Source organism: Diadema setosum, chromosome 12 (assembly GCF_964275005.1).
Source record: "Diadema setosum chromosome 12, eeDiaSeto1, whole genome shotgun sequence".
Lineage (NCBI taxonomy): Eukaryota > Metazoa > Echinodermata > Echinoidea > Diadematoida > Diadematidae > Diadema > Diadema setosum.
In genome coordinates this window covers 19,227,769-19,250,118 of record NC_092696.1, presented here as the reverse complement: position 1 = coordinate 19,250,118, position 22,350 = coordinate 19,227,769, and the positions used below count along the sequence as shown (strand labels likewise).

The following is a 22,350-nucleotide window of genomic DNA, read 5'->3' as shown; positions in this document are numbered from 1 at the left end:
TTTTCCTTTGTGACTTCATTCCCCTGAAAAAGAGCAGTTAATGCTTCCTACAAATACAGCATGTATTGAAATGTACATTGTAGCTTGTGAATCAGGTAGGATGGTTGTTATCCTAATACCTCTGATTGGTTTCTATCCTTTGATGTCTTCATGCCTTTACTCTATCTTACTGTCCATACGCTGACCATTTTATGCACTTGATTAAAGTACACAAAGAAAAGAAGAGTCTCTTACATTTGTACATGAGGTGGCATTTAAGCGACTCCCTCCTGAAAATGACGAAAAAACAAAAACAATTACATAATGTCTAGTATGAATATTAAAGGTACTGTTTACCATTGGGAGCAGTGATTTGAAAAATGTTCAGGTTATCACATATGATGCATATGAGTAGGTCAGTTATATCAGAAAACGTCTTACCACATGAAAAATTTGCAATAAAGCCTAGAATATAAGGAGATGTCATTGCTTTTTCTAAATAAACCATGACTGTAGATCGTTTATTCTAGAAACAATTTCATTATAACTATTGTTTACATTTTGTATATCCAACAATACTGAACACTGAATTGAATTGAACATTCAACTCTCATTTTAGAACTAATTTGAAGCACTAAAGCTGGGTTTTTGTTTCATGTGCAAATGGTAAATAGTGCCTTTAACAATGAGGAAGCCCTTGTGAGTTTTAAGAGGACATGATTGCATGTCACATGGTACCCCATCAGGGTGTAGACACCAAAGTGAGAAAAGAAATGTTTTTGTAGAGCAAATGTACCAAGTCTTGTTTATATCATTTGTCCGGCCCGCCTGGGGATCCGTGACGCTTTCTGTGCTAATCCTGTCACCGTGGCTGACAATAACATCGGAGAGGATGTATGGTGGTGTTTGCTGTGTCTCCCGAACCTTGGTCTTTGGACCTGTACTTTTTGGTCTAGAGGGGGAACTGATCATCAAAATGTTAACCGCCTTTTTCCACTCACTCTAGTTTTCGTCTGCATTGATGGCTTGTCGGGGGATATCTCTCTATTGTGACAGTATATGTTTGACTTGATGCAGTGTGGGGCAGATTGACTGATTTGACCATAAACTGTACGTATTTTGACCCAACAGCCTGTATTATTTCTGTCCAGGAAATTTCAGGAATTTGCTTGTTGTGTCCACTTAACAGTCGTGGTAAATACCATGAGGGTACCATTATCAAGAACTCTGTACTGTCATTGTTTTCTGTTCATGCCCAGTGCACTCATTACAGTCAACTTGGTTCAAAATCATTCTCAACGATGCTCTTGGACATTGCTACAGTGTTTCTGTCCTGCTCTGCATTTTTTTTTCAGAATCATTTGAGTGAAGTTTTGATTATGTAGGTCTTACAAGAAAGGGAGAGATAGATAGAGAGAGAGAGAGAGTGGTAGATTTTTTTTTCTTTAACGGTTTTAAGTCATTTTCACAACCATCTGTGCTGTCAGTTCCATTTTTTGGGGTAATGTAATATAGGGTGCAGAATGGCAAAAATAAGCTGGTACACATGCATTTTAGAATTTTTACATCATATATTGAAACACTCAGCATAAAGCTAGTGATGCCAGAAAGAATTTGTCTATACAATCTATAGGCAGTGAAGAAACTTTGCATTACTTTAATAAGAGAGCTATTAAAATGGGTATGATTTCTTCAAAGTATTAGTAATCTGACAATCCTTTGATGCTCTCGCAGCGTGTCGGATTACCGAGGATGAATTCAGAGTGCTTACCATACAGCTGTAGTTGTACACAAAACTCAAATTTATGTTCAGACTTGCATTTAAGAGTTCAGCTATACACACCATTGTATGTGAAGTTGTGTGATTAGCAGAAGAGGAAACCAGGTCTTTACGTTTTCCCTGGCGTTTCTACGGTGAAACCGGAATAATCAGTTCCCGGTTCCTGTCTGTGGGTTTGATTTATTTGCCTGTTGTGTTAGTCCAGACTTCACTTTGTGCTTGTGGTTTGAACTATAAGTCCTAAAATTAATTTTTAGGTGTAAGCCAATGCTGGCACTATCACTTCCGTAGATGGATTTTGGTTCTGTAGTTTGAATTGGAAATGCCTTTAATTGCCAGTGTTTTAAAGTTGATTGTACTGAATGGAACCAACTCGGACAAAACTGCGCAAGTTTTCCTTTGAAATGTTGTTGTTTTTTCCCAGTTTTGTTTGTTTTTATTGGTTTCTCTGCTCACAGGATCACATTCAATTGCACATATCTGTACATGGAGCTGTTGATTTGTGTAGGCCCTACTCAATGATGTTTAATACATATGATATTGTGTGAAAATTCTCTGGTCTTCCCCTGTAGGGGTTATATTGAGGCTTTTGTTTTTCTCTCCCATTTCGACACATGAGCCTGTAACAGCATTTAGTTCCTTTGGGCCCTATCTTACACTGTATATTTCATTATAAAGAACGTGGTCCTGAAGTTATTCATTTGTTTTTAAAGTCTGATTTTCATGTGAAATGTGTTATGATCTTCGAGTGGAGATCCAGTGCCTGTATCAAAGAAGAAAGCATTGTATCAAATCCTTTTGGGGTTCCTTTCACAGCAGTGAATCCATACTCTGTGTTGAGATCATGCCCATGAAGTTTAGCTGTGCAGAATGAAATCGTTGACGATGAGTGGTAAACACCACCCCCTCTGACATCATCGCATCTTCCTGCTAAATCCCTAATCCCACGAGATCAACCAATCACTTATGCAGGGTGATAATATATCTGTGTCAACGGGGTTAATCCTCAGTTTCAGCTCCAGAATACACACAGGATATCCGGTTAGTTTCCTTAATGTGAACAAGGGGCGCTGCGCACAGACAAACATGTACACTATCGCAGAAACATTGAAAACTTCTTGAATGTGTCTCATTCCCTACTCACGCTAGGAAAACACACCATCAACAATGTGTGTGTTAGGCATTGTGGTAGGCATTCATATTTTGTTTGGATGGTATGATGGGCTTTCCGTGAAGCGGTAGTGACATGGAACTTCCATATATTCATGAATTCGTCTTCCTGTAGTGGCTGATCTCATCTGTTGCGGTGAAGAAGCTGATTTCGTTATGAAAACAAGAGTGGATTTTTAAAATTGGAAATGATTTGGTGGCTAGTCGGAATTAAAAGAAGAAAAAACAAGACTGAACCATCCCCAGAATTCTGAGAAAGAAAGTGACATCAGTTGTCCGGTGTGGTTATGAGAAAAATATGGCAAGGAAATTTGTACAATATACAATTTGTACAACCTATGTGAAAGATGACTGTGTATTCAAAAGAGACCAACTACCAGATTAAGTACTGTCCTACTCGGCTGGCATTTTTTGTTTCTTGATATCAGCAGAATATCCTTATCAGTTCATATTCATTGGGAACCCATCTGTGTACAACTCCTCTCATTCTATCGAACTCTTTGGTGAATTGTCATATAATTATGCGAGCACTGAGTAAAAGACTGCATTGAAGTTATAGTCATTTGGGTGAGTTGACATGATATTCTATCATACATATTTCTCGCTTACTTTGCATACTTTTGTCTTTATACAGCAATCATCCTTGTTGGACCTTCGTGAACATCTAACCATTCGTTTACTTCTCTTTCCTTCATCTTCCCTCTCGCCGTCTCTTGTCGACAGGACTGATTTACGGATCCAACCGCGGGAGCCGCAGTTTCTCCCTCTCGCAGCAGGACCGCTTCTCCGCGCTCCACCCGGGCCGGGAGCGGGCTGGGGCCTTCTCCGTCAGGATGTCCGGCATGAACGGGACAATGACGGACAGGCCGGCGAAAGGAGATGACCAGGGGGTGGGCATCGACGAGTCGTCGGAATGGGAACAGGTAGGTGGGTGGCTGGGCATGTGCCGTATACTTCTGGTCGGGTCTAGACCCAGTTGGGTAGAGCACATTGCGTGGTGGGACATTATGGGATCCAAAATGGTACAGTGGAGATTTGGAGTGTGTTTCGCAAAGACTTTCAGTCGATCTTAAGTTTTGAGATCAACTTTAGGAAAATTATATTATGCTGTTTTCTTCCCCATTCAGTTTTTATGTAATGTTTTCAGAATCCATTCTTCAAGTCGTAAACTACACTGTAAATTGATAAAAATTCAGTTTGCCCCTTTTTTTCATTTTGTATATTTGTGCCTGCAGAAAAACAGAAAAGTGTCCAATATTTTCATTGTTTGTTTTTTTTTTTAAGATACCATAATCATCAGCTGATCTTCAAATTTAAGATTGATGTAGGTTCTTTGTGATACATTTTCTGGACCTGTATGTAGGACACTGTGCTTTTGAATCCTGTCTGGTACCATTGTCCTTGGGACTTTACCAAGTTTTACCCGTGGCATCCCTCTTGGATTATAAAATGAGTGTGCGGGGCAAAACTGTGGTAGCATGGCAGACAGGGTCTTTCTGTTGAGCTGTCCAGATTCTGAAAATCATAGGATGCATTTATCAACTTTCCCATGTTTGAAACGTGTTTCAATACCCTAAAACGCTATCAAAAACGCATATTTGCAAATGCTGTTCCGATAATGTGTCTTGAGTTGTTGTCTTTCAATAGTCGATTGGGAGGCCTTGTCCCTACACAACTCCATAGGACAGTTTGACCCGAGGAATGGAGATTTGTAGTTTGCAGTGGTTGGCATGGGCAGATCCGAGCTGTATTCAAAATACATTTCAAAAGGACTTTGCATTTATCAACTCTGCAGAAGCACATTTCTGGCTCAAATGCGTTTGCGATTGCATTTTTTTTTCGACATTTCAGAAATGTGTTTCTCACCCCATAATCAAAACAGCTTTGTGTTTATCTACTGCTCAAACTCCCTGAAAGTTGTTTGGAAACATTAATTTTGCACCAGAAGTGATTTGATAAACACACCGGTACGTAAGTAGGCATGTAATGCCTTTATCCTGGAATGATTCTGTGTTCTTAAAAAGGCTAAGGAGGATATGATAGCTTATAAATAAGTCTTTCTTGAATTTATCTAACATTCTGCTTGATACAGTACTTACAGTGTGCATATACATACATATGTATATATCGTCGCTGGGCGATAAGACCTCGTATCTACAAAATGTCAAATGTTCAGGAGAGCCAAAAAACATGGCGGCCAAAGCACTGCGGCGAATGGGATAGCCTTTCCTTTGACATACCGTGGTGGCTTCATTTTTGGAGTAAGACAGTTGGGATTTGGACAGGACATCACTTAACCCATTATTTGACCATTAATCCAAAAAACTCATTTTCACCAAATTTGCAGATACAAGGTCTTATCCCCCCAGCGACGATATGTAGTATTACGTTGTCCATGAATCTTGACTTTTCTTCCCATATTGCTACCTTGCTGTATTCCACAGTTTTCACCCACTTTCCTAGGAAAGAAACATTTTTGTTGCCGAGTTGACAGTGGAAGCTAGCCTTTATATACAGTCAATAAACAAAACTTAAACTCTGTGGTACAAATAAGGTCTTTTTCTCCCTTTCAGCAGAATAGTGAAACATATCATGTTTTTACCAATTTGTGTATCAAACATTAAACATTTTTGTATGAAATATCTAAATGAAACTCTAGCTTAAAAATAACTGATCCTACCACTTGACTTCTTTTCAAAGAAGAGACAAATTTCTAGGATGTGTAGGTGTTAATGCAAAATTTCTGTAGTATGTAAATACTGTAAAGTAAAGTGGTATGATATGTATGTGGCTTTGATAGACTTACAATAGGGACGTACAAGTTGTTCTTGTATATTTTTATATGGCAGTATGTGAATGCAGAGTTGTTTTCCCATTTTCATCTGCAACAGATCGAGAGCATCATGAACTCGTTTGGGGCGGGACTAGTGCGGGAGTCGGTCTACGTCCGGGACTTCCAGCAGGACTTCGAGAAGATGTTCGAAAGTGAGACATTGTCAACAGTTTCATTTTGTTCGCGAATATCAGTGCACTTCCACACCAGTAGATTTGAAAGAACGATATGGCAGAAATTCCATTGAATTCAGACCTGGAAAAAAAAAAAAAGAAAATAGAGAGTTTTCATAGTTTTAATAGTTTCAAAAAGCAATGGTGTTAGTTACAAAGGTGACCATATATTAAGATTTGCAGTGGTAATGATGTCATAGTATCATGAGTCTCCAAATTAAAACCCTCACACAAATCTTTGCTTCAATCGGAATGAGATAATTATATTTTTTGCATCAAATTGATGTAATCTGGTAATGGCATACAATTGCAGCAATCGTGATTTTAGGGGTGAGGACATAAAACCCCAGTCACACAGCGCTTTACGGCTTAATCACGGCCAAAATCACGGCCAAAACACAGAGCACGGTCATCTGACACGTGTTACGCCTTGGTATCACGGGAAATAGCGTGTGTTTAGCGGCTTATCACTGACAAATGGATTTTTCCGCGTACGCACACGTGGCTGGACGTGGTTAGCCGTGCTTAGGCAGTGCTTCAGCAGTGGAACAACCGCCAACGGCCGTACCCTGTACAAAGCACAGCCAAACCAAAATTGACCAAAAAATTACCACTTGCGACCACGTCCACCAGATTTTTATAACTTTTTGTACGTGATATAGACGTGGAGTGCTGTGTGACCGGGGTTTAAGTTGGTGAAAACATGTGAAACTTTGTTTTCCCATCTCATTTCCTATTTTGATGGAATTTTATGTCATTCTGCTTCCTCCTTCTCTTCCCCCGTCTATCACTTCTCCATCTGTATGTCTGTATCTCTCTTTCTATTTATTCATCTATCTCAATCTATCTATCATATCTATCATATCTATTCTATTTTTTATATCCCTCCTTTGATCTCCTTTGGTCTATTCTTGTTCCCGTTTTCTCCTTCTCCATGCCATAGGTCCAGGAAGACCTCAGAGTGTAGGGGAGTGGTTGGACAGCCTAAACCTGGGACAGTATGAGAACATGCTGATAGCAAATGGCTTCGACCACCTCGACTTCATTGTGAGTGCACCCCTGACCACCTCCCACCCCCTTTGAGTTCTTATTCCAAGGTGCAGTAGTGTGATTGGTCTTTTAAAAGACACTGGACAGGATTCAGGTGCACTTTATTCCATGTCAAGGCACTTGAGGACAGACTGCTTTGCTAGCCCTCAACGCAACAAAACAACAACAATAACAAAAACAACACCAACAAAAAGACACCAAAAGAAAAGACGGGTAATTATTATCCACAAGAAAAAGGGGGAAAGCAGCAGCAACAACAACAACAACAACAACAACAACAACAACAACAACAACAACAACAACGACAACACCAACAAAAAGAGACCAAAAGAAAAGATGGACAATTATTATCCACAAGAAAAAGGGGGAAAGTAGAATAATAACAATACAAAGAAGCACATCTGCCTTGTAGCTACGTGTAGGATATCAAGCAGTTCAATTGTAGCTTGTGGTACATAAATGAACTACCAGTTTGCATTTGATTGTTTCAGATCTCACGGTCCTGTAATGGTGACTCTGGACACTTTATCTTGCAGCATTAATACCATCAAACAGAATTGATGTAAAATGCTAACTATAAATGTACATGTAAATGTGGAGAAGATGAATATTAGGCACACACTACAAGTGTATCTAAATGTAAGGATTGTACACAATATTTGACATGCCCATTGGCAATGTACCAATTGACAAGGGCTAGTTACGTGGAGTGATGAGGTAGTAACCGGTGCTCTGGAGTTTTGGGCCATTTAAAGGGATTGTATAGTTTTGGTTGAGACCTACAGTAATTTCAGGTTTCTAACATTTTTTGGTGAGATAATGAGAAACCTCTTATGAAATATGAAAGAGCATGTAATTCCATGAGGAATTCAATGTTTATTTCATGAAAATTGGTTTTGAAATGGTTGAGATATCCAAAACAGAGCGATTCTAATAAGTGTGGGACCCACACTTTATTACGATCGCCTTGTTTTACTTTGTTTTTGGATGTTTCAGTCATTCCAAACCCGATTTTCATCAAATAAACTTTGAATTCTTCTTAAAATGATATGCTCTGTACTATTTCATAAGTGTTTTCTTGATATCTCGCAAAAAGTGAAAAGCCCAATTCTCATCTCCACCAATACTGTACCATCCCTTTAAATCAGCGTTAGTCCCTTCTTTTTTCTTTTCTTGTTTGTGTTTTTGTGTTTGTTTTTTTTTTTTTTTGGGGGGGGAGGAGAGTGAGAACAGGCTATTGTTTAAAAGTAACAAAAAAACAAAGCAAAATTGAGTTAGGTTCCCCACTACAGACAGGATGATACGGGTGTGTGCGCAAAGTAGTACTGTGATTGCCCTGGAAATTATGTACTACTGTAAATGAACATACATTGTACGTGTACACACAGACGTGTGAAGGAACATGAAAACATAGCAATATTGCACGGTATTTGATTTTCAAACATGAAGTGTTGTCTTTGAGAAGCTGGAAACAGACCAACCCATGTATGTGTAATAACAGTGAAGGAATGATAATCAACAATTGCCATAGGATATTCTTGGTATTCATGGCAAATCCATTTGAGCACGCTCAATGCACCACAACAAGAATCATAGTCATGTAGAATGGGAGTAAATCAACACTGAAAGTGCGTTCTGCCCGAAATAACAAGCAGCTTCTAATATAAACAGGGAAAGGACTTCAGGTGCTGTTTACCATTGGCCTGTATTTACATTATAGATTTACATTGGGAGTATCTATTTTTGCATCTTCTCGAGTAGATTGTACTTTTTAGCTGCTTCTGTACTTCCTTACAGCCAAGGCAAGGTCTGATAAGGATTGGAGAATTAGAGGTGTGTAATGCCAGCAGTTGTTCACAAACGTGTTTGTGTTTGAGCTGGACCACAGCCAGCTTGAACTCAAGCCAGAGTTGTGTATAAACCCTTTGGTGTTTTCATACAATTGGCCATTTGCAACATATGTACATGTACAGTGTACCTTGTACAATATTCATTTTGTTGATGTGTGTGCAGGTTGTGCATCAGACTCAGACGCATGGATATTTTGCATTTTATTCATGATGATCAAATTGACGTTTGACACACTACACAGGAGTAACTACACTGTAGGGTTTTGTTCACTGCATGAGCCATGGCATAGCGACATCTGGAGCATGGCAGCATGCTAGGACAGCACTTCTTATGCAGAACAAAATATGCACAGGAGTTAAAAAAAAAAATCATAACTATTGTCACTTTTGACTCACACTTGTTCATTTCACGAAATGTAAAGTAAGGAGTACTAGCTCCTCGCCACTGCAAAATTAACAATACAAAAAATGTCTGACAAGTAGCAATTCACGAAGATACTTCTATGCACAAATTCAAACAGATACAGTGTATAGAAAACTTTGTAATTCTGTAACTTTCCTACTTCAGGACTGATATTGCTAAAACCTCAATTGTTATCTTCAGTGTACTTTTCTTTTCCAGTGTGTTTAGGGGTAAGCCAGTATGAACAAGGTGGGAATTGCACTTTGGTTGATTTCGTTTGGAGTTTAGCCAATGCTGCACACTGGCACTGGTCTGATGGTCCCTGACCAGTGAAAAATCACTGTCAGACCACTAACTTTTTCAGGAATGGACCAGTAAAAATGGAAATAAATAGGTATGTACTGGTGCAACAGACAGGTCGGACCAGTGGGAAAAAAATGGGTTAGTGTGCAGTGGTTTCGCCCTTCCTGTACCTCAACATAATTATGTAGATATAAATTGTCACAGGCTCCTCTTTCGTGTTTGCGGTCTGTGATTTGTTTCCATGAAACTTGGCAGCATCTTAAACAATGAGTGAAGCTACTACTTGGGTGTGACGACACAACAGTCTTACAAAAGAGGGCCCTTTTGATACACAAGAGAGTAATGGGATTGGATCATCAGTGTAGGGTTACATAATCTTGACACGATGTCTGCTAGTTTTTGGCAACGAAAATACTGCGGGCAGATGTTGTCCTAATCAGCTGATGTAATAATGAGCAAATAAGGCAAAGATAAGGAAAACCCTGCGATCACGAATTGCTTCTGTTCCATAGTGCTTTTTTTCTTGCACAACCGCCGTGATGATAAATTACTGTGAATGTGGAAACATTCATGGTACAAGAATTTGTACATATTTCATGCTACTCTTGGCTAGCACGAACTTTAAATCCCGCAAAAATATCTTCACAATTTTTTCTCCACCTTTTGAATGGATTGAATCATGTGCTTCGTCAGTGGAGCCTTCCTGGTACGAGCGTTCGTGTGCTTGCATGTGCCTTAGTACTATTAGTAGTACCAGTAAGCCTGTTCATTTGAGCACATGTGTGCCCACCTCCCCTCGTGTATGCAGCACAATGTTGTTCTTGTACAGGCCGTGCATTTGAATGGATCAGGCAACACATCACTTTAAAACTCAGTATCATTCACGGAAATGTGTCAAATCGAATTCTGTCTTTTGTGAGAATTGGATGAAAACATGCAAGCATGCAGTTGCTCAGCACGCATTCAAGAACCCGCAAATATGTTTTTTTGAGCCGCACGGCGTGAAAAATTAATCACGCAAAAATGTATGTTTATATTATTCTGTCATTTCTACCCGTTGCCAGGGAGGTGACATCATCGAGGAGCAGGACTTGATGGACATCGGTATCGTGGAGGAGATCCACAGAAGGATGATCCTGGAAGCCACAAGATGCCTGCCCATCATGAAGCCAATAGGTGACACTCCTACATGTATTCTTTCTGGCCTTCTCAAATAGTTAACCTCCTAAAAGTACTTCTTTGAACACCCCTCCCCCCCCCCCCCCCCCACCACCCCCACTAAAGAAAAGAAATTGATAACCAATGCATAAATAGACTGATGGTGAAACTGCTTTACAAAACTCACAAAAAATGATAATAATTCAAAGTCGAATTCAAAGAAGAAGGCTCTCAGCTTTAAAATGATGTAAATTATAACTCATCAAAGTTGGATGTTACTCACCTACTAAAATGATGGAGAAACATTAAATCATCAATGAACTCAACAACAGTTCAACTAAAAAAAATAGTAATAATAAAAAAAAAGATTTTGATGTTAAGGTTGTACACAAGTGCACTGGCTGACTTTTTATTTTTAAGAACAGAGAAGGGATTAAGAAGTCTGTGGTTATTTGTTATAAAGGATTATCACATGAACCCAAGACTGGTACACTGTTTAATACAAGTTCATGAAACAACATTAAATTCATGAGTTTTATCAAAGTATCAAAGTTACTGCTGTCTGTGAATTATCTGTAGGATTTTTTGCATGTGGCGCGGTCTCCCACTATAAGGGTGGAAAATCAAACAAAAACATCGTGAGACAGCAAAATGGGTCACTGAAAACGACTGGAAACACTGTTTATGCATACTAGATACTTTCAAACTTCCAAGATTTAGAAAGAATACAATGTATATCCTGTAAACCCCAAACCAGTTGAATTGACCCCAAATGGAGTATTGCGGTTTTACTGGAAAATCGACGCAGGCGATTTGTTTGTTGGTTTAATGCTGCACTAATTATCTCCTGATTGAATTTGGGGAAAATCATCATTAGTACTAAGGTATTGAAAAAAGGTCAAGGGTGAATTGTAATGATTTTATCGTATACTGTTTAGTTCAAGAGGAAAGGGCTACTACATGTACTAATTCCATTTACATGGTAGTCCGTCATCCGGAGTTTTGCATGTAAGAAAAGCTGAACAAGGTTTCATGGCTGAGCAACAATTACAACTTAAAATGGTGTAGAATGACAAAACCCTCAGGTCTATTCACACATTGCATTCAATACTCTTTCTGTGATGCAGGCATAGGTGCCGAATTCACGCCAAAGCCTGCCTCCGTCTCTGATTGGCTACGGAGCTTGCTGCTGAGTGACTACATCCCAAACTTCCTGGAAAACAACATCTCCACGATGGAGAGGGCGCTGGAGCTTTGGGACTTTGAGCTGGAAAATGTAAGTACAGTCTTCTATTCTGACGTCATTTGTCTCACATAAAACAATCACTTCCTCTACATTTTATATTGCTTTTTCAATCATTTTTGTAAGACAGAAACTGCTGTGCACAAATGACTGCATTCTTGACACTCATTACAAAATTTCTCAATAACCTAAAATAGTATGAAGGAGAAATTGCCCCGCCAAAAGAGAGAGCTTTGGTGAACAAAAAAAAACAAAAAAAAAACAAAAAAACAGCGGAGCCAATTTGAGAGGGCAGCTTTGCCATAATGACCAATGCCTAGCCTCTCACTTCTGAGATGAAGTCACCATATGTTTGAAATCTAGGATGGCATTAGAGATTTGCAAGAAATATCATAATAAAGCCAGCATTGCCACTTTTCTTATATTTTTTCATTTTGTTTATTCTTCTTTTTTTTGCATCTGAATATACAAACTGCAACTTGAAGTTTGACCCTTCAAAGGTCAGGGCATCATGACCCCAAGGAATGAATGATGTGTACAGAGGCATAGAGCTTTATACTGTGTTTACATTCCCTGACTGTGTCTTTCTTATGTCCCCTCCCGCCCCAATGTTCTAGGTTCTGGAGATTCCGATGCTTGGACACAGGAAGCGGATCCTTGCCTCCCTCGGGGACCGATGTCGAAGTCGACACAGCAGCACGGTGGAAATTGAGCTGTGTCCTCGGCCACACTCCCTTGACGTCGACATCACTGGCAGTGACAACTTGGTAAGGTTACCACAGCAGCGCAAAGAAGACCCCCCACCCCGCGAAAGGCCGGTGGCCCGCGATAGACTGTCGCTCCGCCTTAGGCAGCAACCACCGGCCACCGACAGACCGCCGATCCCCCCAAAATCGGCCTCAGTACGCCAAAAGCGGCGGCAAGTTCAGGAAACGGTGGCCGTTCATGGGGAGAATTCCCCGCGGTTCGAAAAGAGATTACCGCCAGAGATACCCAAACAAGATGAAAGCGTCTCTTTTCTTCAGGCAAGACAACCAAAATTTATCTCTCAGACAACACCATATTATATACCCACCACGAACTAACGACCATGGTGCGGGCTTAATGCTTAACCGCGTTCTTAGCGCCACCCATTGGGACCATGTCATCTGCGGATATATTCTACTGCAATACTCTCAGTGGAATTAAGGGATCGTAAAGTTTTGGTTGAGACTTACCTTTAGGTTTTTTTTATCACTTTTTGGTGAGATAGTGAGAAACCTCGTATGAAATATTAAAGAGCATGTAATTCCATGAGAATTTCAACATTTATTTGATGAAAATTGATTGTGAAATGGCTGAGGTATCCAAAATAGAGCCATACTAATAAAGTGTGGGACCCACAATTTATTACGATTGTTTTGTTTTACTTTGTTTTTGGATGTTTCAGCTATTCCAAACTCGATTTTCATCAAATAAACTTGGAATTCCTCTTAAAATGGTATGCTCTGTACTATTTCATAAGTGTTTTCTTGGTATCTGGCAAAAAAGTTAAAGCCCAATTTTCATCTCCACCAATACTGTACCATCCCTTTAACCCATTGACACAGCTGGCATTCCATAGCACACTCAATGTGCTGGATAACTGCATAGGTTTGAGTCTGCGCCGACTTGTAGCAGGGCCATACATACTCATGACTACATTCATCTTTTTTTTTTTTCTTTCCATAGACCAGCAGCTCATTTCTCCTCTTCTTTTTTTTTTGGCTTTATTTGGCTTTCACTCCCCCCCCCCCCCCCTTTTTTTTTTTTTTTTTTAGTGAATTCAAATCTGTGATAGAGAATAAGCATGATTACGATAGTATGGAAATGCATCATATCTTAGTTTCCATATTTAGCTTCATCGAAGTCTTAGTCTTTTTTACTGTAGCTGTGCTCTAATACCACAAGAACCTGATTATTTTTGTAGGAGTTGCTGAGCATTTAATTTTCTGATTTGGGTATCTACAAATTATCCAGACCCAGAACTTTTCCTTGAAAAATGTTTTGCCTTGGAACCTTGATTTCAAGTTCTTAATCTCAGAAATGATCAGATGACTGCCCACAGAGAACACACACAAGGGTAGAGAAAAGTGGCTTAAACATTGAATTAAAACTATTGGGGAGAGCATTTCGTGTGTTGTAGTTGAACATGAATTGACCAAGTTGAAAAAGAAACAAATCTTTAAAATTTACATGTGGCCTACCATGCAACAGACTTGGCAAGCACAATAGGTATAAAGTTGGGCAAAAAAAAAAACAGAAAAAAAAATTGTAGGGGAACAAAAATGTTGCAAAAATCAGGTTTTTTTATAGTCACAAAGGTATTTTTGTGTCATAATGTTATGATAGTAATTGTAACTGCAGTGTGTGAAGATGTAGGTATTTACAGGTGTACCATCGGTTTTATTTTGTTTGAAAGGTGTTGGAATATTTGTGGATTGCTTTCAAAACTCCTTCTCATCATCCATCCACAGTATAAAAATAAGTGATCGTAGATTATGGGGTCAAAATTTTCATTTATTTCAAAGTTTAATTCAACTTTAGGTCAAACTGAGAACATTTGGCGATTATCATATTTTGTTCCACAAAACTGTCATTTGTCTTAGCATAGATGAAAGACCATGATATTTTGAGGCGAGAAAGTTCAAATAGTAAACTTAAAAAAAAAAAAAACAAAACATGCACAAATCTGAATTCCCGTACCTGTAACTTGTAACTGTAATGTAAAACCAAAAATGCATGTCACAATTTTCCTAGCTATAGAATCTGCCAGTAGCCTGGGAAATGTACAGTGTGCTGATCAACTATGTGCAGTACTTTTCATCATAGAGGGGTATACTTTACCTCGCCCAGTAGGTGTTTGGATGTTCAGTCTGTAAGTAGATGCTTTACTGCATGTATTTCCATTGCCATCCATATCATCTCCTTTCTGTGGTGTTAGAGTTGGTTGCCATAACGTTGCCTTGATGTTGCTCTGCTGCGGCCATCTGTGTAGAAAAATAAGGTCACATTCATTTCTTATTTATGCCAAGGCTTGCTTCAAGTAAGATCAGTGGTTGCTTGCAGAATTCAAAATTGAGCATATCCACGACAGCGCTTGAAGTATTTGGTAGGATCAAATCTCAGCCATACCTCTTTCTTTCTTTCTTTCTTTCTTTTAATTCTCGAAGAAAAATAATATGCTCTGGTAGCACAAGTAACCACATTTTGTTTGTTTGTTTGTTTGATTATTTTTGACAATAATAATGATAATACTAATTATAATAATTATAATAATAATAATAATAATAATAAAAATAATAGTGATAATGATAATGATGATAATGATAATAATAACAATGATAACGATAATAATAATAATGATAACGATAATACGAAATATGATTGGCCTCATTTTAAAAAAAAAATATTTCTTGGCCTCGCATACACGCCGCCGCCGCCACGCCGGCTTCACCCACGTCCCCATCGTACATGTACAGCTGTACCTACTTAATCCCCCGCATCTCCAGCCTTCCCTCACTCCTGAGCACTCCGGAGGACGGACAGTCAACTGTCCGAAATGTTGAGTCCTTCTCCTAGCTCTTCCATCGCTCTTCGGTTCACAGTCCTTTTCAGGACTCCACACACTCCAGAAAGAATACTCTCGCTCAATTTCTTGCTCCTTCTCCTACCTTCTCATTCCTCCTTTCACTCCAACAGTCCTTGTAAGGACTCACACATGGTGAACCGAAAAACTGAACATATGCTAATAATAATAAAGTTATTTATGATGCCCTTTACCACTCAATCTCAAAGGGCATTAAAAGTTTCTTACATGGCATAAAAGAGAGAAAGAAATATAGGAAAGAAAAGCAAAAAAAAAAAAAATGTCACAGATAATGATCCATGAGCTTGCGGTTTTCTCAGTGGAGTTGTGAACTATGCAGTATGGAAAGGAATAGGCAAAACTAGACAGATGAAAGCATTCAGACACAAGCAGGGAGAGGCACCCAAAAAAAAAATCCAAACTTTTTCATCTCCTATCTCAGTTTTTTATTTCTTTCTTTTTTTTTTCTCCCTTCTGATGTCTATTTCTTGGCCTCATTCACATGCAGATTTGTCATTTCAGTTACACTTCATGTGCATTCTTATCATCATTATGGGCCTAGGTTTCTGGTTGAGTCATTTATCTGTTTTTCACATTATTTCATTTTTAGTAATGACCTTTAACCTTTCTTTGCATATATTCATCAGCCATGTACAATGTAGGGTGTCTGGTACGGTGTAGATTTTTTTTCTACATACGATGTCCTATACTCATTTCAACTCTTTCTGTCAGTACATCTATAGAGCTAGTAAAATTTCTTGCGCCAGTCATCGTGGGCTGCTATAGTGTTGCTACTGCGCACTGAAACTTGTATTCCTTTAATATGAAAAAGCCATCATCACAGAGGGTTTGTTCGTGTTTTGTTTTTTTGTTTTTGTTTTTTGGATGCTGATTGTTTGTTTTATTTCCTCAGAATGATGCATCTGGCCATGTTTATTGAACATGCAATATGTATATTACAATAATGTACATTGTATATATTCTCCATCACACACACATTAATCACTGATGACACATTCATATACACTGTATTGTATATCTTATTGTATCTCAACATTCCTGCCACTACTGTTGCCACTATATCACATCTGTGATCATTAATATTCATAAACATTCCAATCATTCAACCTCATATATATATACAATGTATATATATGTATTTATTCATCATGATTATCTCATTATTTCACATTTTTATTTAGTGCTCGGAAATTAATATAACTTCTGTTGTTTCCTGGCAGAAGATACAATACAATGTATGACTGTTATTTTGGGGTCCCAAGTCATAAAAGATAGATGTAGCAAGTCTTGCTAGAATAGCAACTTCTTATAGCAACAGCCAATCAGGGAACGGGATTCTTGTCGTTACCCTGGCACTTGCCACCTTGACTGTAGTAAGCTTTTCTATCATAATTGTTTTTTTCTTTACAAAATGGAGCCCTGTAGGATGCGGAGAGATGGATGTGTTATAGACATCATACGTAGAATCAGAATGAGTATTTAAATGCAATGCAAGTGATCACTTTGGAAGGAAACTTCACGATGAAGGCCTTGAATTCAAAGACCATAATGAATGATTTCTCTTTATATACTCTACCCAGTGGAACAAAAACACTGAATGGGAAATATCATGGATACAATGTAAGAGATACATTGTTCTCCTCCAAACCATGGAAATTTGGGTTTCTAGGGCTTGCTGTGTTAAATGTATATCATACCCGAGATAGAGCACACAACTCTTACAGGATCACGGTACCATGTGTTGAGTTAGAATGTACCAGTTTTTAGGAAGACTATCAATTTCTGGTTGATGCACAGGAAAAAACAAACAAACAAACAAACTTTATTTTCTACGTAAGAAGAAGAAGTGGAAGGATTATCTGTGAGGTTGGTCTGTCTTTCTCTTTGTCTGTTGGGGAAGAGGCTGACACCATGCCTGGGTCTCATGAAGCAGTAAATAAAATCTCCCAATGTGAAGTCATAAATGTAGCTTCTATTTACAGAGAGTCTCATTTGAAGTTGAGGTCAGATGTGCCATGTGCACTTTGACTTGTGGGATACATTATTTATCAATCTTCTTTGATGTGTTTGTGCCATCCACCATATTGTTCTGTTTCTTTAGCACCCATTTTGTGTGGCTATGACACAGTGATGAATAGTGTGTAATTGTAATGTTTGATGATTTTTGTAAAGAAATATCTGATTCATAACCATGATGATATATCCAGAATGACGGCACATTGGTGATGATGCAGGAAAGATTTTTAACATCGCTCTGGTTTTCCTACCACACCTTCTTCCCACTCTCACAGGAGTTACAGATTAAGTCCTTTGTCGGTCCCGAGGAGCGAGAGGAGATCGAGCGACACACGAAGCCATCCTCTTCCCTCGACATCGACCTCTACAAGGACTACTCCAAAGAGGTCACCTCACCGACGAGGAACTCGACCTCCTCCACCGTACCGGAAGAGGGCAGTCTCCACCCGTCGGAGGACGAGGAGTTCCGCGAGCTGATCTCGAGCACGGAGCAGTACGCGCGGCAGAACGGCGGCTGCCTCAGCCCCAAGGCCACGCAGCGGGAGCGGGGCATGCGGACCAGCGAGTCGTCGGAGGAAGGCGGCCAGACGGAGAGGACCAGCAACGGGCGGCCGAAGCACTCGCGGGGTAATAAGCAGAGCGAGCCCAACGGCCCGCAGTGGATGCACCCACCGGATGCTCTCATCAGAGGATGCTGCAACTACACTTCCTCTGTAAGTGCATATAATTGCTTGCCAATACCGTCACGAATCATTTAGTGGTATAAAACTTGATGTGTTGTTGTTGTATGTCTGTTATTATGAGAGATGTCCACTGCTTATGTAGTTGTACAAAGATAACTTTTCAAACCAGCATTTTTACTGAATTGTCAAGTGAGATGCATATACTGAGTGCCCTTCACTGGCACATAAAATGTGTATCTCTTTAACCTGTTGAGGATGGTTTGATTTTGCTACAACATGCATTTCCCGTAGAAGCTTGCCCGCTATACTCGGGACTGGTCCTCAATGGGTTAATATCATCAATGGCAAGATATGTACAAAGCACTTAAAATGAAAGGGGGGCAGAAAAATGTTTTCCATTATTAAGAGGGCTTTCATAGTATGGATCCATTCCATTTGGTTGCTTTTGATACTGCGGTATGTGTGCGTAGAAATCAACAAAATTTGTGTTCGTAATGACGAAGATGTATACACAGCAACAATTCATCTGCTTGTGTGACTAAAAATTACTTGGAAAAGGTCCAAATGACATTCAGACCCAGTCAAGAAAGTCTACCTCTTTAATATCAGTTTACCAAACTATTCGTTCCCCCCGACAGTACCTGGGCTCCTCCATCATCAAGGAGCTGCACGGCACGGAGTCGACGCGGGAGGCATGCACGCGCCTCCGGCGCTCCGCCCAGCAGGTGCAAAAGATGCCCGCCATCACGCTCTCCATCAACTATGCCGGCGTGAAGTTCATCGACTCCAAGTCCAAGATGGTGATCACGGAGCACGAGATCTGCAACATCTCCTGTGTGGCCCAGGACTCGGAGGACCTCAAGACCTTCGCCTACATCACCAAGGATAGCAAGCACGAGAAGCTTTACTGTCACGTCTTCACCGTCAAGACTGTGGTACGTTGCTCCCAGTGGGAATTTCCACGATGGACCCTCTCCATCAATTCTTGTGAATACTGAAAACCGGAAATTTTGTATGGTAAAATGTTTGCAAATTTCATGAAGAGCCAGGAGTCACAAAAGTGAAATGCACGTGAAAGTTTTTGTCTACACTATGCATTGAATACCAGCAATGCTGTACACCATCATGTTTGACAATTCACAAAAGTTTCATGCTGCAAAAAAGAAATAATGATAATAACAAAATAAACATTAAGTACTCTGACAATTAATTTAATTTGCATGCTTGTTTGATTATCAAACCTTGCCTTTGTAATCAGTGTGTGATCATATCATTTCTCAAAATTTTATGAGAATACAAGACTATTGGCTTTGGCATTCGATATGAAATTGGGAAACTGTCATGAGATTTGATCTAAATGTTTAATAAAAACAGAAAGAAAAAAAGTTTTGTAATGTAGGATTTGGCATCATAATGATAAAAAGTATGATTATATGAACACTTGTAATGCACTGGTATCCATCATGAATAGATGCTCATGGTACATTTAATAGTAGTCACAAAGGTGGTTTAACCCTAACTAGGCCGGGGGGGGGCCTCCGAGGCCCCCCCCTCGACGTTTCGCGCTATGTATCGCTATCGCGAGAAGCTATCGCCGCGACGTTTCATGACTTTTTTCTTTCGAGTTTCCCGCATCTTTTGACACCAAATTTGCGATACCCGGGCGCGCGGTTCCGAAGTTGCGCATAAATATGCATGTGCATGTCAGACCAAAAATTGCTCAAAAACGTGAATTCGTGGTACAATTTCAATGCAAACTGTGTTTACAGGCAAATTTCATAAAAGCATGATTATTTGGGGGTTTTATTGACTAAAATCAATTAATAACATATTTTCTTGCTCGGAACAATGTCGCGGACAAATTTCATCGAAAAAACAATGAAAAACATAAAGTCGAAAAAACAAAGAAATACATAAGAAATTCAAAAAACAATAAAATACTTAAGAAATGTTTTCTGATTGCGCAATTTTTTTCTCTTACATTTGCTAAGGACACTAAAAAGAATATTTACACAAAAAATTTACCTGTTTTGAGCTTTATTTAGTGATTTATACCAATTTGTCTGATTTCATGCATCATTATGCATAAATTAGCATAATTTAGTGAAGATGGTAATTTTTGCAAAAATTAACTTCATGGTACTTTAGATTACATCATAGGCAATGTGTGTGCCGATTTTCGTCGCGATAGCGCGGTCGACGGCCGAGATCTGGAGGGGGGGCCTGGGAGGCCCCCCCCCCCCGGCTCTATCATCTACCTAAATAGCCCGGCCTAGTTAGGGTTAAAATTAGTTGATAGGGTACAGCTGTACCTCAATTTTGAGCAAATGGAATCTAATTTACAATAATCATCACATTACATGTAAAAACAAGTCTGACACATGTAATTCAGGCAGGGGAAAGTAACATTTTGTGCATGATTTGTGAGTATATTTTCATAGATTTTTTTTTTTTTCCAGCACATGTGTACTGACATGGTACCATATTTGTGGAGGCAAGGACTTGTACATGTAGGTACAGCTGTAGTCTCTGATCTTGGGGAGAAATTCACAGCTTGTGTGAATAGTCTTTTCTCACCACACATTCATCCTTTCTCTGTCTGACACCCCCCCCCCCCCCCCCCCCAACAGGAGCTAGCCACGGAAATCATTCTGACACTAGGCCAGGCCTTCGAGATTGCCTACAAAATGCTGCTGAAGACATCCCACGGTCACCATAGCAACGGGAAGGCATCATCAGCACACGAATCGGTGGATGAACCTATCATGGAGGACACAAGATTATAGCAGCGGATGAGATGTTGGAATAACTCCTCCACATTTAATGTGAATATTTCACTCGGCATGCACTGTAAGAGCAACTTTTAAGCTGTGACAATTATTTTTGTACGCTTTATGTTTGTGGGACCGCGCCCAGCCAACGGAACGTTGCGATGAACGGCCGAGGATGTTGTGTCCGCCCAGCGATGTGTGCAGCAGTGGACGTAGCCTCGTCTGAGGACTAGCATGATGCTGAAGACAACACTCGAGGAGCAATGTGGTGATGGTGGTGGCGGTGATGGCCTTCCCAAGGGGAGGATTATTTGGTCAAACCGCTGCCAGTGTTTGGAACAAGACTAGCAGCTTTGTGCATGTGAATCGCAGAACAGAGAAGACTTCTAAGACCAGCAAATCACAGTCATTGCACCCATAAGACATATCCAGACATCATGTGGCTCAGGTTTTGAGTTAGTCGCTAACTTGGTCATAACACAACCAAAAGATTTAGACTACACATTTATGAAGAAAAAAAAAAAAAGCAGTCTAGTGACGCAGTAGCTGAGAATAACTATTAAAACTGTAGGAAAGTATACGAGGGAGTGTTCAGAAGAATGTTATAAGACTAAAAATGATGGTACGTAACAAGATGGGAAGGAAATATCTTTTTGAAGAGTGTACACCTAAGGGTCTCAGAAAACTCCCTGGCAAAGCTAGGATAACTAGATCAAGGAGAGAACAATCTGATAATCACCCACCCCCCCCCCCCCCATTCTTCTGCTGTCTGTTTCATTCTCCCACATTTACCTTTATGGATGTATTGTATTATGTGTTTCTTCTCTTGTCACCCCTTCCCTTTCCTTGTCATTTCAGGAATGTTATGTTTCTTTCTTCTATTTCATTTTTTATTTTTTGTCTTTTAAAGGACAAGTCCACCTTCATAGACATGTGGATTTAGTTAATGCACCAATATTAGTAGAACATATCAGTGAGAGTTTGAGGAAAATTGGACAATCCGTTCAAAAGTTATGATGTTTTGAAGTATCTGCTCAATCACTGCTGGATGAGAAGACTACTATAGCATGTGATGTCACATGTGTACAACGATATAAAGAAAACAAAAAGAAAATTTAACATATTTTCACTTTTCTCGCATAATGAAAGAACGTTTGACTTGCCTCTTTCAGAAGGCAGGAGGAATAATAATGCCCTTAACATACATCAGTGACAGGTTGAGGAAATGTGCACCTTTTACAAAAAATTAAATTTTGTGAAATTCTCTTCTATTTTCCTTATATCGTTGTACCCATGTGACATCATACACT

At 39.5% G+C, this 22,350-nt stretch overlaps 1 protein-coding gene across 1 annotated transcript in view; it reads left to right on the top strand.

The window, feature by feature from the left end:
- Window positions 1-21,165, top strand: part of LOC140236102 (uncharacterized) — a 114,614-nt gene extending 93,449 nt beyond the window's left edge. The window contains exons 7-15 of the mRNA XM_072316074.1: window positions 3,653-3,852; window positions 5,821-5,914; window positions 6,879-6,982; window positions 10,606-10,717; window positions 11,827-11,975; window positions 12,560-12,709; window positions 17,862-18,299; window positions 18,908-19,204; window positions 20,900-21,165. Of these exons, the coding sequence (XP_072172175.1) occupies window positions 3,653-3,852; window positions 5,821-5,914; window positions 6,879-6,982; window positions 10,606-10,717; window positions 11,827-11,975; window positions 12,560-12,709; window positions 17,862-18,299; window positions 18,908-19,204; window positions 20,900-21,055 (1,700 nt within the window). The 3' untranslated portion in view covers window positions 21,056-21,165. The remainder of the gene's footprint in view (window positions 1-3,652; window positions 3,853-5,820; window positions 5,915-6,878; window positions 6,983-10,605; window positions 10,718-11,826; window positions 11,976-12,559; window positions 12,710-17,861; window positions 18,300-18,907; window positions 19,205-20,899) is intronic.
- Window positions 21,166-22,350: the final 1,185 nt, after the last annotated feature.